The sequence below is a fragment of the Salvelinus fontinalis genome, chromosome 38, assembly GCF_029448725.1.
Source record: "Salvelinus fontinalis isolate EN_2023a chromosome 38, ASM2944872v1, whole genome shotgun sequence".
Lineage (NCBI taxonomy): Eukaryota > Metazoa > Chordata > Actinopteri > Salmoniformes > Salmonidae > Salvelinus > Salvelinus fontinalis.
In genome coordinates, this window is record NC_074702.1 from 6,227,327 (window position 1) to 6,243,169 (window position 15,843).

Here is a 15,843-nt window from a genome sequence, read left to right on the forward strand (position 1 = left end):
CACCATGTTCCTCTGCTCAGTCCAGATGTCAGGCTGGGTGGTCAACTATTCAGCATCACTCTCCTTGCTCTTTCCTCCTTCACTGTGACCCTGTTCAGTGATATCTTTCTCTATCCCCTCCACTCTCCCCCTGAGCTCATGTCCCAGACAGACAGTAAAGCAACACCAGCAGATCTACAACACCACTCATTCTGAAACAATGTCTCTTCAGAACTAATGTAGTCTACTGGGCTCAGTCCCCTTCTTTATACACACTGGTGTTGTTGACCCAATACATGGAAATTGAACAGGTGTCCTCATGTAATATTTTGAGAACATAGCCAAGGAATGTGTGATATAACAGAACAGGTAAAGATGATTTCTTGGCAGTTGATTCAGATTGTGGGCTGTTTAAGACCATGGGAGATTCACACCTGCTAGTCAGTTAAACCACCCATTTTCTCTCTATTGCATGATCTGTCAAACCAGTCTTGAAATAAACTCATACACAGAGATAATGCTCATTTATTCCACAAAAGCATTAGAACAGTTGAGTCAATTGCATTTTCTAAAAGTCCAACGAGCATGTTTGTATGATCTGTACTCAATGAAGGAAGAGGGAGATTTGGACCAAAAAAAGAAAATGGGGATGGGGGAAATATATTTTATGACAAAATAAATCATTTAGAATGCATTGAAATCTCTTCTACCTCAGTGCTTTCCTACACTAGTAAAACCAGGAGTGGACACATTCCAAATCAACCAGAAACAGGCCGCTATTACCCTCCATTAGTGTCTGTTCCTCAGCTGTCTCTCCTATACAGAGTTCAGAGTGCACTTGAATCTGTGTGGAAGTCTGGGGCATCTTGCTGCTTGTCACCATGTATCCAGTCCGTCAGTCTCCTGGTTGCGCCTGGTTGGCTGGTTGAATCTGTTCTCTTTGTATCAGCCAGCCGGTCTGTTTAGTCCATTTTACAGACTCTGCTTTACTGCTGAGCGCATGGCAAAACTGTTTTAACAAATTCTAAGTCATCACAAAATAAATTATATCAAGTGGAGGAGCAGGTAGGAGTGATGGTTCATGGGAAAGGGGAAGAGGGGGGACTGGGGCTCAGTTTGGGGTGTTAAACATCATTATGGAACCCTCCAAAAGGCCCTAGGAGTCAGGGGAGGGAGTATGAGGTTTAATACTCCTGTGTTATGGGGCCATCCAGAAGGGCATGGGCTGCTGTGACTGTGCCTGCTGTGTTTTGGCACGTTGGGGAGGCGGAGGGGGGCAGCGGTACCCCAGAGTCCAGCCCAAGGATGATGTGGGGGTGGAGTGGGTTGCCCCAGCGACGTTACCATGGTTACCTGCCCCCAAGGTTTTGGGGGTGGAGTGGTCCTCCTCTTCGTCCGAGGAGTCACCAGCGTACGCCACGAGCCCCGTCTTCATCCTCTTCACTGAGAGAGATGAGAGAGAGGGAAAAACAGTGGGAGAAAGAGGAAGGAATGAGGGAGAAAGAGGAGAGGGGTGCAGGAGAGAGAGAGGGGAGACATACACACAGAGAGAGAAATAACACAACCAAAGACCAGCACAAAGGTTTCAAAAACAACAGTTGGAAGTCAATTGTTTACCAACAGATAGGGAGAGAAAGTTAATAGATTGCATTGTGTTTGGCAGCAGGGGTGAGTTAGGTAGAGGGGCATGGGTCAGCAGCGGCAGTCATTGGTCGGTGGGGAGCGGCAGCGTTAGAGCCGTCCAATCACGATGCAGGACAGCGCCACAGGAGAAGAGCCCCACCCCCATCCGGCATCCCACCCAGAGAGACATGGAAGAGAAGAAAAACACAGAGAAAGAACACAAAAAAGAGAGAGTCTTGTTAGTGAGGGAGTCACACACGGGCACAGACACTCCTGTCTGATGACGTCATCAGAAAGGGACGGGCAGCGAGTGGACAGCACCAGCTAGACAGAGGGGGACTCCCAATCTGAAATCCATCCCTAGACACCTCCTACATGTCACATGATCAGATGCCAGGTGTAAGCAGTACGGTAATAAATCAGCCTCACTCTTCTACAGGCCAATTGTAATGGTCTACATATTGCTTACACCTATAAAATCCTCTCAGACCTACACAGTGCCTAGGGATAGGGGTTGACTTAGGATCAACGACAGATTTACCTGAGGCAGTGGGTGATCGAAGCTTTGCCCAGTTCTTGATTCTGAACTGACTGACTTTCAAAGCAGAACTTATCGATGAACACTATGCCTGTCTGATGTAATCTGCTATAACCTGTTCTGTCACCTGTGAGAACAGCATGTCTGCATGCAAAATGCTATTTGACTCTGACTACTGACAGCCAAGAGGCCGGGGGGTGGGTAGCGTGCTTTATGGCTGAGAGGCCATGGATGGGGAGGGGTCAGGGGGATTACATGGGGTGGGGCCCTTACCCAGGGGGCCTTGCAGCGGCCTCCTCTCCTCCATCTTGGGTGTCATGCCTCCGTTCATTGGAATGGGTGGTGGAGGCATCAGCTGCCTACTGCTGAAGAGAAAGAGAGGGAAGGAGAGAGAGAGAGGGAAGGAGAGAGAGAGAGAGAGGGAGGGAAGAGGGAAGGGGAGAGAGAAGAGGGAAGGGGAGAGAGAGGAGGGAAGGAGAGGAGTCAGTGTTGCACAACATCAATCACAAGCAAACACAAGCCTGCACACGGTGTGTCCAGCATCTGGGATGAAGGACACTGTTTTAAAGGAGAGCGACTCGTCGCCCCCCATCCCGTACCTGTCCCTCTCCCTCGGCGGCCCGGAGGAACTCGGTGGCGGGGGTCCTGAAGCCTCTGGGCCGGGGCTGCCCACAGGGAAGCCTGCACCTAAATTAGTCATATGAATGGGTCCATGCTATGAGCAGAAAAACACACAGGCGCATTAGCACACATCCTCCCCTAAATCACTATTATTAATAGTAGGCCTACAAGCATATAGTTATCTAAACTATTGAATGGAACTGAACTGCAAAGTTAGTATTACAAAACGTTTTCCTTATTTTAAGTTTATGCATGCTGTGATTGCACAAAATCCAAAAATAGGAATGGACTGTTTTAAAGTAACATATCATTAAATCAAGAGGACACATTAAAATTAGGCCTGTGACGACACTAGTATTACGATATTGTTTCCATGGCAAAAATTAAAACAGGAAGCAGAACAAACTCTTTGGTCCTTTAAAAACCTGGTGTATGTAAAACATGATGTGCTATAGCTTGGAAAATAAATAAAATGACTCTGGGTGACAACGTAACGATGATTGTTTCCAACATTAGGGCCGTTTTCCTAAAGAAGTTCATCCGTTTCATGTTTTGTTTCCTTGCCATGATACTTACTGGTATCGTACCTGCACTAATTTCAATATATTGAAGTACATTTGATGATTATCCAACAATACCTCTTCAGAATGTCCATAATCTGAAAGTTCTATAAATCCAATAATACATGGACTCAGATAATAACAGCTATGGTTACAATGCTTTTCAATGAACGTCATAAGATCTACTAGGGAAAAAACAAGTTGACACTGAACAGAGACACTTAGACACATTCAATCTCACTCACTCAAGCAAACCTTTCCTATAGAATGCAGACAGGGACTCACAGAATTACAGACAAGAGACAGTGAGAATCAGAATGAATTCAGTCTAACAGAAAGAGGAACAGATATCAGATACATGGACAGAAGATAAGAAAAGACAGGAAGACAACAGAGGCAGAAGGGACAGACTGGACGAAGGCAGCACATAAGGTGGAAGAATAAAATAATGGTAAATTACCTGGTATCCCAGCAGACCGCTGTCCCTCTCGTCTGGCACCTCCTCGGTGAAGCGTCTTTTCTGAGGCGGATTGGCTAAGACTACGGGAGGCGGAGCTTTGGGCGGAACCGGAGCAGCGGGTGGGAAAGGAGAAGGTGGGAGAGTCTGGGGACAAAAAAGAAGGAAAAAAAAACTACTTGGATGCAATGCATGTTGAATACATCATATATACAGCATATCAAGAATTTTCTTCAACTAGTTTCATAACTCGGATGTAATAGTCTCAATGTACTGTATTACAGGTCCATACAGTCTAAATCTGATTGACCAGTCTTACCTGTGGTAAACTGACCGGTGCAGGGGGGAGGGTGTACCGGTTGGGAGGGGGGAGACCGGTGGGCACCCCAGGGGGAATGGGAGGGGGGACAGCGTAGGGGGGAGGAATGGGCTGAGGGGGAGGTACAGGGAGGGGGTAGCTGGGCTGGTACCCCGCTGGGGGGTAGTAAGGGGACTGGGGGGGCAGCCCGTTGGCCATGGGGGGATGCATAAAGCCTGGAGGAGGAGAGGAAGAGGAACATGTCAGTACATGTTGACACATTGTAGAGGCTGTAAAAGAGAAAGAAAGCCAGAGAGTCTGTACCGGGAGTAGGCATCATGACACTCATCTGGTTGAGGAAGACAGAATACTCTGCATGAACCTGGAGGGAAGAGAGAACAGTCAGAGATCCACATGGCAAACAGAGCTCAGTTACATAATACAATGCACTTCACATGGGACAGCTTGAAACAGGGTTTAAGTGAAAGTAGAGCAGTGTACAGAGAACAAAGAACAGAGTGCCAGTCAGTAAACCATTAGACACTCACCGTCTGCAGCAGGTTGTCACACAGGGTCTTAGCTGCAGCAAGGCCCTCTGGTTTGGGATGACTGGGGAAGAGAGGAGTTAATGTGTGCCTGGTGTCTAAGCTCTGTGTCTCTGCGCTAATACAAATGAACATGGACTTTACTCCCCAGACTATCCATTAATACGGCTATTTACCTGATGTAGATGTACATGAGTTCAAGGCCCTCTCTGAGTTGATACAGATGAACACGAGTCTAGTCCATGAGACTTACCTGATGTAGATGTACATCGGTTCGAAGGCCTCTCGCCCAGAGGCGGGCTCCAGACAGCCTGATCCCTTCCCCCTGAGGAAGACCTTGGCCCCAGTCTCACCCTGGATGTGCTGCAGGTAGGAGCTGCCTGGCCCTTCCACCCTCTCCTTCACTGAGAAGCCCTGGATTGCATGCTCCAGACCCACAAACAACTTTTCCTGCACATAGTGCATCTGAAAGGATATGAATGTGAGTCTTCAAGATTCATCAATGACATTGACACTCATAAAATAACATACACACTGAGCGACAATCACACACACAAACTCAGTTTTCTTATTAGTGCTGGCCATCAGCTAATCAGCCGGTTACAGACTCATTTTCAGCCACCTACTTTTTCCACTTCCCATTAACTAGGCTACTTTTCATTTAAACGTTTCAATTCACTAGTCCGCCGTGCCTCCTCTGGATAGAATGAACGATATGCCTCTTCTAGCGATCTATTGATAGAATAGGTGCCCGTCAGTCACAAAGCGAGCGATGACAGGGAAACTCAATGTGCTGTCTGTCCCACCTCCCGGTACAATTTGTGTGCCCTGTGGTTGGTAGCAGTCTAATTTCTCTACACAGAGGAAGGAGAGAGCATGATGCTAGTGAATTTGCACGCCCCACGTAGCGCGCGTACGCTGTATTTTCTTGCGTGTTTCACATAGCCAGCCACGTTGGGTTGTGGTGCATAGTAGACTATTTACTGTTCTTTGATTGACAACTGAACAGCAAGTGTTGACTAGTTTATAAAAAGTGTCAAACTGACTAAATAAAGCCAATCTCCTATATCCCTTTGCCATTCATAAATCATACAGCATGGTTATACTGCATGTCCATGGTGACGTAAACCAAAGGATTCCCTAAGTTTCCTTTCCTAACATGCCGGGACTAAAGTCACTGTAAATAAGACTTTAATCTCAAGAGAAGACATGTTAAACGCTCTCTTACTTAGAAAATAGTCCTGATCATATAAGCCTAGGCCATACCCCAAACAACTAATTCATTAATTTTCAGTAAATTAAAATTGCCCTGGCTGGGTACTTTTTCTATTTGGCTGGCCACTATATACTTGTGGAAAACACTGCTTACACCAGACTGGAAGTGTGGTCTGTGATGGTGGTTGATGGGGGGCAGTGAGGGGGGCTGGGGTTTGTGTTGCTGGTGGACTGGGACTGTGGCTCCGCTGTAGGAGGTGGTGGCCGCCTTCACCACTCCGTTAGTGATGATCTCCTTGATGCGGTTCACAGCTCCTGGTGAGGGAGAGAGATTGGATCGTCACAACATAGAAAGTCAGGAAAGAAGGACCCTGGTGATCATAAATGGTGATAATCTTAATCAAATTAGGTGAGTAAATAGAGATGTACTGACTGTCGACAAGCTCCCTGGTCTGGCCCTGGACGTGGAGATAGAGGGGTCGGTCCCTGACAACAGAAAGAGAAGCAGTCGGTCAGTAGCCTAAGACTTGGTTATATGATGCAATCAGACAACAGATCCACTTGTCTGTATGGAAAAAAGTAAATACCAGTAACCGCCTTGGTAGATCAGTGTGGTAATAAAGAAGGTGTGAAGCAGGACTCACCCTTGTGGAGCCTTGTACTTATCCACTGCTGCCATGTATCGCCCCCTGGTGGACACAGCAGCACCGCTCACTTTGCTGATCTTCACACAATAGGATGAAGAAGAACCTGGTCATTTACTGTCCTCAAGTGAGACACTTTCAGTCCCATACTGGTTTACATGACACTGATCCAGTCTGTACATGTGCGTGTCACACAGAGAAAGAGCTGGGTAAACATAGCAGTAAATTTGACTGTTGACCAATCAATGGGTCTAAAGATCATAATGATGTCATGGACTCTGACCTCGTCCTGTGTCTGTCCGCGGGTCAGCAGGTTCCGGCAGGGGAGAGGAACGTCGTTGATCTCCACCTCCGCCACCACCAGGTCATCCTTCGCTTTCATAGGAGGCTGGGGCTTCCCTACACCCACAACCTGGTGATGACAAAGATTCTTTGTGCCGCATGCTAACATTTACAACAATATCTCTAAAAAAAGAGAGATTAAGAGCGAGGGGATTACAGAATTTGGAGGCGAGAGAGGGACAGACAACGAAGAAAGAGAGAAGCCAGATTACAGGTGAGAGACTGAAAGCGTTTCTAATGTTTTCAGTGTAAGAGGTTTCCTGACCCTTACATGCTGAGCAGACAAGTCGCGTGCGCAAGCGTCGCAAAATAAATTTAGAAATCCATGTTATTCAATTATTGCACCCACACTGCTTGCGCGCGTAACGAGCGTCTGCGACACCAAGGGCTAAAATAGATGTCGTTCCTATTTCTGACTTAGATCGTGCTGCAAGTCCTGCCTCTCCCATCTCCTCATTGGTTTATAGAAGCAGGTACCCACGTGCCATCTCCTCATTGGTTTATAGAAGCAGGTACCCACGTGCCATCTCCTCATTGGTTATACCCACGTGGGTGATAGAAAGACGAACTGTTTTGCAGGTAGTCGTGGTAATACAATGAAAGTTTAGATGCGATCCCCATATAATTTAAACGATGAAAAAGCCTGGAAGTTGGAGAGATGACTAGAAATGATTCGGTTGGCCGTTTTATGGGTGGATTAATTGTCGGAGTAGAGATCCTTGTGCATTTCAGGTAAAATAACAACTCAATGTTTATATCCCAGGACAAATTAGCTAGCAACAGCAAGCTAGCTAAATAGGACAAATTAACGTTAGCTAACAAGTGCACGCTAACTAGCTAAATTACCATACATGTTTAACGCTTTTTGACCTGTCCCCAAATTAATGTCATTGGTTCAGAGTTTGTTTTGATATTTAACCTGCGCGTCGTGATCGCGTTTGGTGTGGGGGGGCAAAATAAATGTATTCACGATAGCACACGCGCGCAGCCGGTTTGGGCAAGGTGTTACCTTGTCTGGGGGTCCAGGTGGTCCTATCTGGGAGGGCTTGAGCTTGCCCTTGGCTACCAGCATGGCATTGATCTTAGCTGCCACAGCAGCTGCAGCGTCCAGAGCCCCTGTAGGAGCCGCCTCCACCTCCCCCATCTGGTCTGAACCAGGACCTGGGCCCGGCTGGTCCCATTTACTACGGCGACTGAGGAACAAAGAGGGGAGCGGGTTGGGGAACAGAGATAGGGGGGGAGGTAGTGAAAGAGGGAGGGAGGGAGCGAAAGAGGGCAATGGTAAGTGGAAGGGATGGGAGAAGCAGGAGGAGAATGGAGGGCAGTGCAAAAGCAGCAATCACAAGGCCTCTCCCCACCCGTTTCTGTAAAAAGCTGGAGGGATGGGTGCTGGAGAAACGTAGGCCTAACAACTCTCAGACAGAGCTATGGATGCAAAAACTGACCATCTATGATATAAAAATTATAGTTTTAACCATTTGTGGCAAAAAACAGTGTTTGTTTACATATACTTTTTGTTTTACTCCCATGTCGTAAAAAAAAGAAGTATATTTTGGGTTCTGATGTTGTATGTCAGTTGAGCTAAACTTTTTGGGTGACCGATCAATTTAGAAAAAATGCCTCGAGTGTCGCAGCGGTCTAAGGACCTGGAGTCCAATAGAGTGGCGCAAAAATGTCCCAGCGTCGTCTGGGTTAGACCGCGGGGGCTTTACTTGGCTCATCGTGCTCTAGCGACTCCTTGTGGCGGGCCAGGCACCTGCATGCTGACATCAGTCGTCAGTTGAACAGTGTTGCCACCAACACATTGGTGTGGCTGGCTTCCGGGTTAAGCGAGCAAGTGTTAAGAAGCGCAGTTTGGCGGGTCATGTTTCGGAGGACGCGTGACTTGACATTCGCCTCTCCCGAGTCCGTTCTGGAGTTGCGATGAGACAAGATCGTAATACATAATATCACGAAAATGGGGAGAAAACGGGGGAAAATTAAATATTTTTTTCTGTTATTTATAGATTTGTATTTAAAAGTAAATCTAAGAAACAGTAGATTTTCTATGCTTTCCGTTATTAAGTTTTGTTTTTGTCTTTTACATTTGGTTTTGTACACCAGCTTCAAATAGCTGAAAATACAACATTTTTGGTTATGGAAAATATATTTCACAGGGGATTAGATGGTACAATAATTCTCTACACTGTACCTGCTTGTTTTGTCAAACTGAAATTAGGTGAACTAAATTACTACAATTACAGCAATCAGGAAATCATTAAGTATAAAATAAAATAAAAAAGGGATGTTGCAACTGCAGGTAGCCCCTTAAATGACCATATCAATTACAGGGTTTAGAGAGGTCGTAGGCTAACAAGTTAGTTTAGTCTTTGTCATCTAACGTTACAATTAATGTTAACTTTGTTGATTGAATTAATGTTGTTGACTTGCTAACGTTAGCTAGCTAGTTATCCAACAGTTTTGTTCACGTCACTGTGCTTAACGTTAGTTAGTTAGCTAGCTAGCTACTAGCAACCATCGGTAGTCAACTACTGTAATTTACCAAAACAACAGTTAGCGAGCTAACTAATTGATAGCTAGGTAACCGACTCATCGATTTTCAAAAAATAGACTCTTAGCTGGCTACATAACCAACCACTTTCTAAACTGGGTAACGACAGCTAGCTAGCTAACTACACCGTTGGCTACTAAGCATACCCCACGTAGCTAGCTACAAGCACTCCGCCATTACAAATTAACTAGCTATATTTGTGCTGCTCAGTCAGTGTTGAGCGAAGTCTGTGGTAAAATGCAACGTTCTTTCAACTCACCCGCCGTTTTGCGTTCCACCAAATGACATCAATCTTCTATTTGGTTGAATTTCTTTTTGCGTACAAACACTAACGTTAATACTGACTCCGCCAGACTTTCAAGATAGCTTGTCCAGACAGTGGAGTACTGCAAGAGCTTTCGATCTATGCGATATCGTTCCCACTTCCTGTTTTTTGGTGAAAGAACCGGTGCTGTGTTGAATTTTGCTTCCCTTTCACAGATTATTTTCTTCAATCATGTGCGACGCTAGGGGACGCAGTGAGCAGGCCGCGTCTCACCGGATGATGCAGTCCTGTGACTGCCTGCTATCATCGTTTTCCTGCCAACCCAGGTGAGTGTTGCGGATATGAACCAGCTTAATATCGGTTCAAGTTTCCCAAATGAAACCCCACAGCACACAGCTTGGTCTACGTGAAAATGTAGAACCAGACATCTTACAAGCAGGATGCTCAGGTGATGATGCCAGAGCCAGGTAAACTATGGTTGTTAGCCAGGTAAATGATGGTTGTCGTCAGCACGTGGTGTTGTGTCTCTCTGTGTTTAAAAACAATAACATTGGTCCCATTGCAGCTTATTGCATGTGTAAAATGTATTGTTGTCAACTTTTTTTCAAGATGTGTGGTCCTTTGTGGACTGTTTATTTAGCCTAGCTGTTTATTGACCTTTTTCAATAAACTAATTTCCCCTCCAACTACATGTTGTTTCTTAAAAACCTATTTGCCTAGCTACCGTTGCTAACCATGATTTATTTATTTACCATGATTCACTCTGAATAACTCAGGAATGTCTCTCCTTCCTGTACTTTGTAAGTAGGCTATCAGCCAAGTTTAACGTTTTTTAATCTCCTTGGCAATTAGATCATGGATCGGCAGGCTATAATTAAATACCCAGTGCCACATAGGCTTAGCCTAATTTTACTGCTTATGTCTGAGTTTGGGTTATCAGCTCCTATGCCTTATTATGCATTATGTCTTGTCTATTCTGTTCTAGTGTTGAGTACACTGGTGGCCTATCCATCATCAGGTGAGTATCATTTTAATACCACACACTCTTCATTTTTAGACCATGAATTATATTCAAGTTTACAGATCAAGTTACCTAATGTAGACTTTAGGTGTGGCAGACTGGGCAATGTCTTGAAATAAACACTTTGGGTGCTTTGACAAAACATAGCCCAGAATTTGTTGAAATTCTACGCTACTGCATGTGTTCACAGAGGTTCTACTGATGCCCACTCTGACTGTGGAGCCTTCAGGACGACAGGTGTACACTGAGGACACAGTCTCCTTGGCGTGTCAGTTACCTGGCCACTCTGGGCTGGGCTGGCAGTTCTACTGGCACAAAGACAGGTGTGACCTCCGGCTCCCTCTTTATGTTGCTTCTCTGATCGTGTATATTGGATGTCGGGAGGTGTGATAGATTTCAGTTCAATCTAATAGAATGTGGGTGTTAGGCTACTTGTTGTATCCATCACTCCCTGAGTGATGATAGTAAAACATGGCACTGAATAACTGTGTACAGGAACTGGAATGTACTAACAAGTGGAACGAACTAATGCTCATAACACTATATTAGGCAGGACACTGGCCCTGTGGAGCAGATGTGGGGCAGTGGTGGAGGTGGGGCGGTCTACCAACTGTGGCGTGCCTCTGTCACACACACAGGCCAGTACTGGTGCAGAGCAGGGAGAGGACAGCCAGTCTTCTACACCCAATACAGCCAGGCAGTCTCTGTTAATGTCATTGGTGAGTGAGGAGAGTAATGGGTGTCTTGCATGTGGTGTCATGCTCTTTTTCATAGATTATTTGACAAGCCCCACACGTTACTCTAGCTCTTGTCAGTGACAATTGGAATATATTTCACTTCTCTACTTCTTTGTAATCTATAATTTTCTCAACTTCCTCCTCTAATCAATCTGTGTAACCAATATCCTCTCCAGAGCTCTTCACATCAGTGACTTTGTCAGCATCTCCTTCGACCGTGGTCAAAGAGGGCAGGGCTTTCAACCTCACCTGTGAGGCCCAGCTTAGCAACTGCAAACTGAGCCAACATCATGGTAACCACAGTCTACATAGTCACCCTGATCCTGACTATAACTGGACCACAGTGGTTGTAACATTCTCCTTCCTGAGGGACAGCTGGCCAGTGGCCAGGGACTCTGTCAGTGGGATGTACAGCGTAGCGAGGGCTTCTAGCTGTCACATGGGGACCTACAGCTGTGTGGCCAGAGCAGGCAGGGCCAGGAGGAGCAGTCAGGAGATCAGCATCACACTAGACAGTGAGTTCATACTATATCACCTGAACGTTTAGTTTGCCAATTGCCATAGGTTTTCATTCCTCATTGCTGGTCTGAAATCATATTCATTATTCTGGTGCCAAAACGGCCACTCTTTACCGTTCACTTTGTATCCTGATCTCTCTCATGCTGCCTTCATCCAGACCTGTCTCTGATACTGGTCACCTGCTTTGGCACCTTCTTGATCCTCTCCGTGGCTCCATTGGCATTTTTTGTGAGACTATACGCGATGAGACGTAAGTGGCAGCATAGTGGATCTTAGTCTGACTCTTGAGTCTCTGGGACTGAGTCAGTTCAACACCTAACTCTTCTCTTTGTGTGACCATGCAGTGTGGCAGCTCAGAGGCAGAGGACAAGGAGAATTGCAGTGCAATGAGTGCAGTACAATACAGGGACCAAAATGAGAGGGAGGACAGGTGAGACGTGCTGTGAGAACTCATGTAATTCACATGGCTGTATTAGTGCACAGGTGTAGGATCTTAATTTGATCACCCTGTTGCATGTTTTTTACTCAAAAGATTAAAACAGATGTTTTATTGTAATCTTGCAGATGTATCTGGACCCAGATGACTTGAGAAACGTTCTATCATTTATTACAAAATTGGAGAGTAGAATAATAAACATATAATTATTTGGAGAATTTTAACCAAAGAATGTTTTTGATTTATTTTCACCACAATGTGGCACTCAAATAATACATTGATTCGACACTGCAACATGCTTGTATTGTCAAATAGAGCCAACTCTTTTCTCATAACAGGTTCCATATTTTTTAAAGAAATAACTGCCCACCACCAGTTGATTAAAAGTGAGTGTGAGTGAATCTCAACAGTGTAAGGCAAGCTATAATATGTTTGCCCTTATGTTCCATTTATTGGTGAATTGTTAGACTTAAAGGGTTGTATGATGAATGAGCCAAGATCTGAGAATTGCATTCTGTCTCAATATAAATTCACAAAAAAAGAAACGTCCCTTTTTCAGGACCCAAAGATAATTCAAAGATAATTTCAAAGATAATTCTTAAAAATCCAAATAACTTCACAGATCTTCATTATAAAGGGTTTAAACACTGTTTCCCATGCTTGTTCAATGAACCATAAACAATTCATGAACATGCACCTGTGGAACAGTTGTTAAGACACTAACAGCTTACAGACGGTAGGCAATTAAGTTCACAGTTAGAAAACGTAGGACACTAAAGAGGCCTTTCTACTGACTCTGAAAAACACCAAAAGAAAGATGCCCAGAGTCCCTGCTCATCTTGCAGCATGCCTAAGGCAAGTTTCCGGCAGGAGGCATGAGGACTGCAGATGTGGCCAGGGCAATAAATTGCAATGTCCGTACTGTGAGACGCCTAAGAGCGCTACACAGAGACAGGACAGACAGCTGATCGTCCTCACAATGGCAGACCACGTGTAACAACACCTACACATGATCGGTACATCCAAACATCACACCTGCGGTACAGGATGGCAACAACAACTGCCCGAGTTACACCAGGAACGCACAATCCCTCCATCAGTGCTCAGACTGTTCGCAATAGGCGGAGAGAGGCTGGACTGAGGGCTTGTAGGCCTGATGTAAGGCAGGTCCTCACCAGACATCACCGGCAACAACGTATCCTATGGGCACAAACTCACCATCGCTGGACCAGACAGGACTGGCAAAAAGTGCTCTTCACTGACGAGTCACGGTTTTGTCTCACCAGGAGTGATGGTCGGATCCGTGTTTATCGTCGAAGGAATGAGCGTTACACCGAGGCCTGTACTCTGGCGCGGGATCGATTTGGAAGTGGAGGGTCCATCGTGGTCTGGGGCGGTGTGTCACAGCATCATCGGACTGAGCTTGTTGTCATTGCAGGCAATCTTAACGCTGTGCTTTACAGGGAAAACATCCTCCTCCCTCATGTGGTACCCTTCCTGCAGGCTCATCCTGGCGTGACCCTCCAGCATGACAATTTCACCAGCCATACTGCTCGTTCTGTGCGTGATTTCCTGCAAGACAGGAATGTCACTGTTCTGCCATGACCAGCAAAGAGCCCGGATCTCAATCCCATTGAGCACGTCTGCGACCTGTTGGATCGGAGGGTGAGGGCTACTGCCAGGGCCAGGGCCATTCCCCCCAGAAATGTCCGGGAAATTGCAGGTGCCTTGGTGGAAGAGTGGGGTAACATCTCACAGCAAGAACTGGCAAATCTGGTGCAGTCCATGAGGAGGAGATGCACTGCAGTACTTAGTATCTGGTGTGGCCACCAGCTGCATTGACTGTTACTTTTGATTTTGACCACCCCCCCCTTTGTTCAGGGACACATTATTCCATTTCTGTTAGTCACATGTCTGTGGAACTTGTTCATTTTATGTCTCAATTGTTGAATCTTGTTATGTTCATACAAATATGTACACATGTTAAGTTTGCTGAAAATAAACGCAGTTGACAGTGAGAGGACGTTTCTTTTTTTGCTGAGTTTATTTTGAATTGTAAGTTCGGGAATGGGGTTCAGATGAGCTAAGTGTCAATAGGTCAGAGGTCAGGGGAGCTTTGATGCCCAACTTAACAAGGGAGGACTGTTTATGGGCAGAGACATGGAAAGAGTGAGAGACGGCAGAATACACTGCTTTGACATTTTAAAAAAAATTGACACTTGTCCTTCGATATTACAATGACAGAAGAAGTTAGTGCAAACAACAAACACTCCCTCCCCGATAGAAGAGCACTAATATGTACAGATCTTCTTTTTTTTTTTTACCATGCTGCGCGATCCTCCTCAGCTCAGCAACAAAACAATAACAGCTGTGGTGGGGGGGGCCAGTGGCGCTGTTTGCCCCTACTGCGGATTCCATCTTTAAGGCTCTCCTGGAGGATGGTTGCCCACCCTTCATAGCCTATAAAATATTGCAGCATTAGGCCTATAATTACAACAAATACTTTATATTTCTTTATAAAATAATTTCCTCATTCAATGAATCAGGGATCAAATGGATTTATTAGGCTAATTCAAAGCAAGGTAACTAACTAAGGCGTGTTTATAACCTTGTAAGGCAAAAATATTCTGGTTTCAGTGGAGATCTATTGACAGCATAGGAGATATTTGTCAACTAGGCTATTCCAATAATATATTTTAAAGTTGTTAGAATGACATAGCCAATGTTGAACAGAGGGGAATTCCAGCTTTCCACACAGATTTATTTTTCAGCTCCCAATATTCAGCGCTGTAGAGACGGTTGGTCTCTACAGGAGTATGTGGCATTGGTTTATTAAAGATGGAATCTGCAGTAGGGGAAAACGGCTCCAATGGCCGCCCTTCCACCGTTGGTATAATTTTTGTTGATAAGCTGAGGAGCGTCACACAGCATGTTACATTTTTTGGACGGATTCCAGCTTTAAGGCACCAGTTCATCAACTGCTTGTCAGTCATTTGCAGTTTGAGTACCGGTGACATTAATACATGATAACGTTAAATAGATAACTGCCAAGATAACTAGCCAGGCTACACGATATGTAGTTAGTTGTTATGTAGTTATCTAATTGTAACATGCTGTGTGACGCTCCTACTTGCACATGATCATCTGATGATTTATCACTCCAGTGTTAATCTGCTAAATTGTAATTATTCGCTCCTATGGCCTATTTATTGCCTACCTCCTCATGCCTTTTGCACACAATGTATATAGACTAATTTTTTTTTTTTTTTTTTACTTTTTTTCCTACTGTGTTATTGACTTGTTTATTGTTACTCCATGTGTAACTCTGTGTTGTTGTCTGTTCACACTGCTATGCTTTATCTTGGCCATGTCGCAGTTGTAAATGAGAACTTGTTCTCAACTAGCCTACCTGGTTAAATAAAGGTGAAATAAAAAATACAATTAGTCTGTTGTCTATCATTATTTTATAGGCTAGGCCTACCTGTTGCAATG

At 45.1% G+C, this 15,843-nt stretch overlaps 2 protein-coding genes across 9 annotated transcripts; one reads left to right on the top strand and one right to left on the bottom strand.

Annotated features, from left to right (window-relative positions):
• Positions 1 to 488: 488 nt before the first annotated feature.
• On the bottom strand, positions 489 to 9,719 carry LOC129837168 (KH homology domain-containing protein 4-like). 6 transcript variants are annotated; one of them, XM_055903082.1, is made up of 14 exons: positions 9,633 to 9,718; positions 7,832 to 8,015; positions 6,764 to 6,892; positions 6,481 to 6,560; positions 6,270 to 6,322; positions 5,991 to 6,151; positions 4,875 to 5,086; positions 4,625 to 4,685; positions 4,401 to 4,458; positions 4,098 to 4,312; positions 3,782 to 3,925; positions 2,740 to 2,855; positions 2,414 to 2,502; positions 489 to 1,422 (listed from the first exon to the last, which is right to left on the bottom strand). In XM_055903082.1, the coding sequence occupies exons 1-14, from the start codon at positions 9,659 to 9,661 to the stop codon at positions 1,178 to 1,180; spliced, it is 1,776 nt and encodes a 591-aa protein (XP_055759057.1). In that variant the 5' UTR covers positions 9,662 to 9,718; the 3' UTR covers positions 489 to 1,177. The 6 variants fall into 6 exon arrangements, 5 of the variants coding, with proteins under 5 accessions (XP_055759057.1, XP_055759056.1, XP_055759058.1 ...); XM_055903081.1 differs by having other exon boundaries at positions 2,414 to 2,505; XR_008756691.1 differs by having other exon boundaries at positions 1,412 to 1,422; positions 2,414 to 2,505; positions 2,740 to 2,827.
• A 158-nt stretch (positions 9,720 to 9,877) lies between these two features.
• On the top strand, positions 9,878 to 15,763 carry LOC129837169 (uncharacterized). Of its 3 annotated transcripts, none has more exons than XM_055903089.1 (7): positions 9,878 to 9,964; positions 10,624 to 10,656; positions 10,850 to 10,982; positions 11,209 to 11,378; positions 11,573 to 11,911; positions 12,073 to 12,165; positions 12,260 to 15,763. In XM_055903089.1, exons 3-7 carry the CDS (start codon positions 10,861 to 10,863, stop codon positions 12,331 to 12,333), a joined length of 798 nt encoding a protein of 265 aa, XP_055759064.1. In that variant the 5' UTR covers positions 9,878 to 9,964; positions 10,624 to 10,656; positions 10,850 to 10,860; the 3' UTR covers positions 12,334 to 15,763. The 3 variants fall into 3 exon arrangements, with proteins under 3 accessions (XP_055759064.1, XP_055759063.1, XP_055759062.1); XM_055903088.1 differs by lacking the exon at positions 9,878 to 9,964 and having other exon boundaries at positions 10,022 to 10,656; positions 12,260 to 12,345; positions 12,480 to 15,763; XM_055903087.1 differs by lacking the exon at positions 9,878 to 9,964 and having other exon boundaries at positions 10,022 to 10,656.
• The last annotated feature ends 80 nt before the right edge of the window (positions 15,764 to 15,843 follow it).

What these genes read in the sequence shown, in the direction of transcription:
- LOC129837168 (XM_055903081.1), bottom strand. Translation starts at nt 9,661, where the DNA reads ATGTCATTTGGTGGAACGCAAAACGGCGG. An exon ending in GTGACAACCTGCTGCAGACG is followed by an intron (nt 4,459 to 4,624) that starts GTGAGTGTCTAA and finishes TCTTCCCTCCAG; the next exon opens with GTTCATGCAGAGTATTCTGT. An exon ending in CACCGGTCAGTTTACCACAG is followed by an intron (nt 3,926 to 4,097) that starts GTAAGACTGGTC and finishes TTTTGTCCCCAG; the next exon opens with ACTCTCCCACCTTCTCCTTT.
- LOC129837169 (XM_055903087.1), top strand. Translation starts at nt 10,494, where the DNA reads ATGGATCGGCAGGCTATAATTAAATACCCAGTGCCACATAGGCTTAGC. An exon ending in GGTGGCCTATCCATCATCAG is followed by an intron (nt 10,657 to 10,849) that starts GTGAGTATCATT and finishes ATGTGTTCACAG; the next exon opens with AGGTTCTACTGATGCCCACT. An exon ending in GAGACTATACGCGATGAGAC is followed by an intron (nt 12,166 to 12,259) that starts GTAAGTGGCAGC and finishes GTGACCATGCAG; the next exon opens with TGTGGCAGCTCAGAGGCAGA.